Genomic DNA, 8382 nt, shown 5'->3' on the forward strand with positions numbered 1-8382 from the left:
TGTCATCCAATATCTCCTGGTACTGAAGAGAATTCATGGTACCTTGCACACGCTGAAGCTTCCCTGTACCTGCAGAAGCAAAACAGCCCCAAAGCATGATTGACCCCCCGCCATGATTCACAGTAGGCAAGGTGTTCTTTTCATCATAGGCCTTGTTCTTCCTCCTCCAAACATAGCGTTGATCCATGGGCCCAAACACTTCTAATTTTGTCCACAGAACACAATCCCAAAACTTCTGTGGTTTGTCCACATGATTTTTGCATACTGCAGTCGACTCTTCGTATTCTTTGGAGACAGCAAGGGGGTGCGCCTGGGAGTTCTGGCATGGAGGCCTTCATTACGCAGTGTGCGCCGTATTGTCTGAGCAGAAACTTCAGTACCCACATCTGACAAATCTTTTGTCAGTTCCTCAGCAGTCACACAGGGACTTTTCTCCACTCTACGCTTCAGGTAGCGCACAGCAGTCGAAGTCAGCATCTTCTTTCTGCCACGATCAGGTAACGTTTCAACAGTGCCCTTTGGCTTGAATTTGCGAATGATGCTTCCTATGGTGTCTCTTGGTATGTTTAACATCTTTGCAATCTTCTTCTCGCCATTGCCCTTCATGTGAAGAGTAATCACCTCTTCTCTTGTCTTCCCGGACCATTCTCTTGACTTCACCATGTTTGTAACCACACCAGTAAATGTCTAGAAGGAGCTGAGTATCACAGTCATTTTAAAGCTGCCTAATTGGTGCTTATTAGGCTTTATTGCTGCTCCCTGACATCCACAGGTGTTTTCAATACCTGATTGAAAACACTTCAATGAACCTCTGTTCTTCAGAGTGGTAGTCTTTAAGGGGTTGAATAATTGTGTAAATGAAGAATTCACAAAATAAACATTTACTACTGTATTACAAAACCAATTGATGTCATTTTAGTTGCAAATGGTTCTTTAAGAAGTCCTTGTAGGATTTCATTCTGAATACAATTACAAATGTACACTAAATTCCCTAAAACCCTTTACAGCATTGGGGGGTTGAATAATTTTGAACACAACTGTATATAATGTCGGTTTGAAAGGGAGCTCTACATATTCTACCAGTGTTATTTAGCCTAGGTTCACACTGGGCTGCGGGAGTGAAGCCGCGCAAGTTCAGCTGAACTTGTACGATTTCACTCCCGCTGGCAGTCCCAATTTCGGCCGCGATTTAGGAGACATCTGTGCAGGTTTCTGTCAACGTCAATGTAAATTGCAGCCCGAAATCGCAAAAAGTAGTACAGGAACTACTTTTTGAAATCGGTGCAGCGCCGCAGATGCGGCGTCGCACCGAATAGGACGGTGCCATTGCCGGCAAATGCTACCGATTTGAGATGCGATTTGACATGTGAAATCGCATCTCATATCGTACCCAGTGTGAACCTGGGCTTAAAGTTGGAGTTCCCTGCTTTAGAGGATAGTTTGTATAGGGCTTCGAATAGGGATAGAAGCAGGTTTAAGCTTAGATCGTATTAGCCTGGACTTTTTTCCACTTTAGGCTATCTATACAATGAGCGAATTTTAGCAGGTTCTTAAGGAACTGGCTGCATTTTGTTCAGTGAGTGGCCCGACATCCTTCAATTGAAAAACCATAGAAGCCAGGCAGAAAATTGTCAGCCAAACAACATCTGAATCCAGTCAGATGCAGGCTTTGTTCAGGTATTTTGACCACCGGTGGCATCGACTTTCAGAATACAATAGCTGCAATGGGAGTTTTTCCCATTCGCTGTTTAATGTGGATGGAGGAATCTGATAGAGATCTATGGTCTATTAGGGTATGGCCAAGTTTAGCTACTAATTTATACTGAACGCAATCCCTTTCCTTTTCTCGTAGACTTGGGAACTACTCCTAGCTATAAATCAATACACAGCAAAAAGGTGTTTTTACTTGGCCCATAGTTGAATTGGGGGCCTGAAAAACTGGTTCTGACACTCTCGGGAATAGTGAAGGTGGCTGAGCACATACATTGACAGATGCTGATGACACCATCTAATTGTATCTCTAAAACCAGGTGGATATTATTAGGCCAGGATAAGCTTGATCTGATTTGCCAGATTATCAACTTGTATGTAGGAAGTTTATGACTATTAAAAAAAAAAAAAAAACGGGAGTCAGGATAAAAAAAAAAATGTGGTGCAATCTCTGAGTAGATTTGTTGTATAGTATAGACATAACAAATTATGAAAGCAAAGACACAGGGCAGAACGCTTGTTCCGCTCCCCAGGGGTGACGATACAGAGGAAAGGGCTTCGGATAACAGGATTAGCAGTTGTCACTCAGCAGTTCACCAATTAATTAGCGGGATGCATGGGCACCCAAGAAATCGGTGCTGTCATTTTTTCCTTCACTGCATACAGGACACTTTTTAAACGCCTTCGATCAAACTGAGCTTTCTAAGCCTCTTACTAAAAAGCAGTCGGGTTCAGCTCTTAAAGGAGTTATGCCATTTGGCATTTTCATTTTCTTGATCTCAGTGACAGCCTGCAAGCATCTGAAGTATTTTAGCTTTCTGTCATTTTGTTAAAATATAGTCACAATCCAGTGACTTGACTGTTCTTTAGCTTGCTAAAATGTGTCTTTTTTAACTGTAAGAATACATGTATATCATTTGTATAAATCAAAGCGTGCATAATGCATGGATACTGTACCGCATAAGTCAAACGATTCCATAAAAGCAGGAATATATAAATTGTTGGATTAAAATTATGGAGCTGTTATCCTTGCCTGCACTGCGTGATTTGCATGGCGTCCATTTGGTATATCAGTTGCCAGTCTGTCTGACATATATGCTTAATATTCAAACAGTAAATGTGTCTTTAAAGCGGGGTTCCGGGCATAATTTTTTTATTTTGCAAGCTAAAATTAATCACATTAAATATTACCTAAAACATATTAATAGCTCCCCAATTGTTCCAGAAATCATTGAAAACACTTGCCTTATATCCTCCAGCTTATGTTGTGGCCGTATCCATCATATGTGTGGGCATGTGAAGCCCAGTTCCTTTTACTTCCTGGTTTTCAGGAAGAGGTGCATGCTGGGTGATTTTTTTAGGCACAGTAATGCCCAGAGACTCCTGGGAAATGATGCCACTCGTTTCCCAGGAGGCAATGGGGTCTTAGGACAGGAAGTTGAACCACCTAGGACCAGGAACTAGGCAGATTATGAAATGTGCTTGTAACAGCCAGATAGAAGTGAGTAATAAAATAAAAAATAAATTTCCTTTTTTTTTTTTACATTAAAGGCAAGCTATTAATAGAAAGTTCATTTTTAGGGTGGAACTCTGTTTTAATGTATCGGTTAAATGTTTAACACTGAATAAATCAACCTAAAGGTTGACTTGATATACCCTCAGTTGGCTGCGTGCAGAAAGCTCATGGTCCATCCCTGAGTTAAAACATTTCTGTTCTACCAATATTTACGATCTAGTAGATGTAAATGGATGACACTAGCTTAAATTGAAACTACACTGCATCTGAGCACCACAAACCAAAAGCATTTGATTAATTTCCATCCATTTCATCCATCCATGTGTCCACGCTTTATTTTGCTGAGAAATCACTTTGAAAACCTGCCCCCTAGCATTTTTTGGGTGTGGACATCTTGAGTAAGGGCAAATGATTAATGTAGCATTTACTTCCTGGAATCCATCTGCCCTTAGCTGAAGACTCATAGGATATATGACCTAATTTGCTAGGCAAGAAACCAGAAAGTAGCTGAAATGTAAAATAAAATGTTTAAAACAAGTAAATCTGATATACTTCCCTATCTATTTACCGATGCTAGCAGCATGATTAAAAATAATTAATGTTGATTGGGAGAGTGAAGTTCCACTTTAAATAACTTAGTGAATATTGGGAGTGTCACTCTTTCAGCTGCAGTCACCTGTAAATGAAAAGTCCCAGCAGAAAGAGTGAGATCCCACAAGACGTAGAACCTTGGAAGTCAAGAGTAGAGTTCTTGCTGTTGGATTCCTTATTTATTTCAGCCATGGGGGGATCCCATCTAAACGTAAATGATGCTATACGAGAATAGTCAATTGATTCTGTGAAGCGGAAATTTTAAATCTCTGAAATGATAAAATTTTCCAAATCACAGTACTCAGTAGTTTAGCAATAAATATAACAAGAAATGTTAAGAGATAGGCCCGTCTTACAATCTAGTTAATTTGCCCATCTTCTATATCTTTGCACTACATTATTAAGTATAGCTGATAACCCCATGGCATGTAGATATTGGCCTGAGCCTTTGGCCAGGCATTTATCTATTTTGTTATAAGACACTTTAGCCCAAGGATTGAAAGGTCACGTTATATAGCTGGATATGTGAGTGTGCATCCCGATTAGGCTGATTCGTAGGGACAGGCCAGAGTGTTCTATCCTTCTGTTGTGTTTGAAACCCTTTTTTCTCACCAAGCTTGATCCTAAACCTTAACCCGGTGGTGCTGCTCTGTCACCTAGGTTGTGGATCTGCTTTTGTTTGGTGATGAAAAAGAAGGGAAGAACACTCATCAAAGCTGTGCCAGAGATATTGAATTTGGGGCTTGTATAGAACATGTGAACTAAGCTGGGGACAAAGAAGGATGGACCTAAAGCTCTGGCAATAACCCCTTTCCTCCTCCTCATTCCCCACAGTCTTACGCAGCAAATCCTCAGCAGAAAGGCCCAAGGACAAAAAAAGAGGACAGCATTAAGCACGCACCAAAGACTTTAATTTGTGACATAGAGAATAGGGATTTGGTGGGGGAATGTATTAACAGGACACAATGAAGGCCACAATAGCATCACACACACTTAATGAGTGCCCCCGTCACATGGCAAGCAAGTTCCATAAGCAAAGAGCATCCTTTATTTGGTATATTCAATGTAACATAACTTTCAGCACCGACCACTGGCACAACGGTCTGTCGGGGTTTCCATAGTTCACAACTCGAAAGCATAGAAATATTCTGGCCAAGTAATTAGCGAAAGCCTATTGATGGCAGATTTTTGTCAATAACAATGGAAAATTGGTGGTATTTTTTTTTTTCAAAGCTAATTTATTACTATTATTATTGTTGATTTTTTTTTTCAAATATATTAAATGTTTTTCAATTATTGAAAAATAAAAATACATTTTATTTTCGATCTTTGAACCATTAATTTTGTTCTCAAAGTGGATGGTTATGTCTGTCGCCCAGTTTTACTGGTACACGGTATTGGAATTGAAGAGGTGTGTGGGGCATCTCAGAAGTACATTAGTTATCCTGGAAAATTTGTGAGTTTTCACTGTACTAAGGTTTCATGTTCATTTTTCTGTGTACTAATGACCAGATTATCATATGATCTCTTCGAAAGCGGTATTTTTTTGTCTGATTTTCTGATCGTGTTTATTAGGCTTTAAGCTGAAGATAGTAGGTTATTGGATGAAACCCCTAGATCAGGGGTGTCAAACTCAATTTCATGGCAGGCCGCATCAGCATTATAATTGCCCTCAAAAGGGTCGGTTGTATCTGTAAGTTTAGATGCCCAGCGCATCCCCTCCCCTTACATTAGATACCAAGAGCCACCCCACCATTAGAAGTTGAGTCCCCCACTCTCCCTTACATCACAGTGTACCCCCCTTTCCATATGCTGCTACTGGGAAGAAGCTGGATGCATTTTTTGAAAGTAGAAAGTAAGGGTCTGGAGTAGGACCAGAGGAGGGCTGGAGCTCTCCTGCAGCTGAAGGAGAGGTGCGAGGGCCACATGACAAGGCCCGCAGGGACAGATTCGACCCACTGGCCTTTCGTTTGACATCTGTGCCCTAGATTATCCATTGCAGTCATTTGTACCCTACGGACTGTTCCCATGCAATGGAAATTTTGGGGAGAAGTTTTTAAGGTATAGGTCATACAGAAATATGTAGGCTGCAATCGTTGACCTTTTTTGTTAGCTGCCTAGATATCCCTGCCTTTAATATCTCTCAGGACCGGCACACAGCATATAAATTCTGGAGAATACTCAGAATTTTCTATACTTCAGGGTCATTGACTCACAAACTATTGAGTACAAAACATCAGCATGACAGCCAGGCAACCTACATTTTCAGAAGGAGTTCAGCAATGACAGTCAAGTTAATTATCTTCTGACAGGTTTCCTATGAGGTTATTTTTGCTGTCTCTGTCCCTGCTAGGGAGGTTCGCTCTCTCTCTCTCGATTTGTCACCAGTAATTTAAGGAAAATCCTACATTTTGAGTTGGCATAAAAAAGGAATATAGCATAAATGTTCCCAATGAGTACTGTACACATTTTCCAGGTCCCATGGGATGCATGTGGCAAAAATAAAAATAAAAAACCACAGTGATTTTATCTGTATATCTACTGTAGCCTATCCCACTATTACATCCACCTCTATAACTGCATTCAGTTACTATGTGGACTATACTTTACTTTATTTCATTTCTATACAATGTATTGCCAAGTTTTGTCTACCTATTTGCTTTGCAGACAGAGATGGTGCACTGCCTTGCTCTAAAATGAAGCCTAGATTTCACGGGGGCCATTTTGTTCCTCCTGTACATGCAATGCAGCAGTAAATACAGAGCCTGACTGTGTTCATTCAGCCGTATTTAAAATGTTGTCAAGTCCAAAGGAGAAAAGTGAGGCCTTCTTGCATACAGTCGCTGGCTGTACACAAGCTGTCTTTGTTTATCTGTGACGGTTGAATGACAGGCTATTTCCAGTGGGTTGGTATTCTGCGTGCAGGGGGATGAGGTTGTGTTTGATGTGGGGATAGGGTCCTGACCCAAGCCTATCTGTCTGCCAAGCTGTGGTTTTCGACTCTTATCAATTTCTCCCATGGGTCAGTTTTCAAGAGAGGCTAATCAAACACCTAGCAAGTCATCAAGCACTAAGCAATGTACCGTGCATGTTCTGGATGAAGGGACCCTGCTCTTTTACAGGGGGCAACACAGATAAACAACAGACATTTCTGTGCTTCCAGGCATACTGAGAGAGTTAATTCAAAATTCTTGCAGACTCGTACAAAGGAATACTGGGGCTCCTATATTCAATGCGGAGGAGAATGGTGTACGTTGCCCACAAGTCAGGTTCTGTTTGGCATCTTAGGAGTAAAGCATCTTTTTTTTTTTTTTACTTTTTTTTTACCGGCTCACTACTTGTTACCTGTTCAAATCATCTGTAGAAAAAGATAGTGTTTTTTTTTGATAAGTACTTTGGGTATCATAAAATGCTTTTGGCTTGATGGTGTGCAGTGAAGGTGCTACAAGTAGGTGAAGGTCACACGTCCACTTAAAGCTGAAAAAAATATAAAAAACTACCCATGCGGTGGGCCTCCCTCTGCATTGCAAAGGGTTCAACTCTTATCAGGTCTAGGGGTAGTGGAATAAGGTGCAATACGTACCTTATTCCGTGCTCTGTCAGGCTCCAACCCTCTTCTCTTTGACACTATGGGTTGTGAGCAGGTCCTTGTCTCCACACATTCAATGCAGGACTATTGGTCCTGTATTGTACTTAAAGCAGAGCTCCAGCCCCTCCACCAAAAAAATTAAAACTCAGCAGCTACAAATACTGTAGTTGCTGACTTTTAATATCAGGGCACTTACCTGCCCAGGGATTCCATGGTGTCTTCACCTAAGCAGATTCTTGCATCGGCTCTCGGGTGCTGCTGGCACCACATCTTGGGTAAGAGAAATTGGCAGTGAAGCCTTACGGGTTTCACATCCAGTTTCTTACTGCGCATGCAGTGTACCTGTCAAAACCAAGTTCCCGCTCCCCCCTACCAAATGTGGCACCGGGGGGCAGATAACCTGAGCTTCCCCTTTTGGTTGGAGCTCTGCTTTAATGACATTAGGACTATTGGTCCTGCATTGTATGTACTTAATGACATCAGCGTGTAATCACCAGTTGGCGTGCCTTAAAGAAGACGCTTCAGGGAACCAGTTTCACAGCGTGAAGAAAGGCTGCTAGAGCAAGAAATACGGGGGTTGATTTACTAAACCTGGAAATCTGGTTCAGCTTTACATAGAAACCAATCAGTTTTCAGCTTTTTTATTGACAAAGCTGAAGTTAGAAGCTTATTGGCTACTATGCACAGCTGCACCATATTTTGCACTCTCTAGTATTAGTAGCTCAACCACAAAGTGTTTATTCCACATTCCCTTCCTCTAGATTTAACATGCAGTGCAGGAAGGGTTGGGCCATTGCAGTGCTACTTTGTGTTTTCAGTGTTCTAATCACTTGACTTTTTATGTTGTGTTTTTTATTTATTTTTTACACATTTCTTTAAACGTACCCTTTTGATTATCTCTTCCACAGCTTGCAAAGCCGGATATTACAAGGCCCTCTCATCGGATGCAACGTGTTCCAAGTGTCCTCCGCACAGC

General features: G+C 41.3%; 1 protein-coding gene across 2 annotated transcripts in view; it reads left to right on the forward strand.

Annotated features, from left to right (window-relative positions):
• Positions 1 to 8382, forward strand: part of EPHA4 (EPH receptor A4) — a 90156-nt gene that overhangs the window by 26744 nt on the left and 55030 nt on the right. For both annotated transcript variants that reach the window (XM_040349047.1, XM_040349048.1), the window contains exon 4: positions 8315 to 8382. This exon is cut by the window's right edge and continues 88 nt beyond it. In XM_040349047.1, the coding sequence (XP_040204981.1) occupies positions 8315 to 8382 (68 nt within the window). The remainder of the gene's footprint in view (positions 1 to 8314) is intronic.

This window comes from Rana temporaria, chromosome 4 (genome assembly GCF_905171775.1).
Source record: "Rana temporaria chromosome 4, aRanTem1.1, whole genome shotgun sequence".
Classification (NCBI taxonomy): Eukaryota; Metazoa; Chordata; class Amphibia; order Anura; family Ranidae; genus Rana; species Rana temporaria.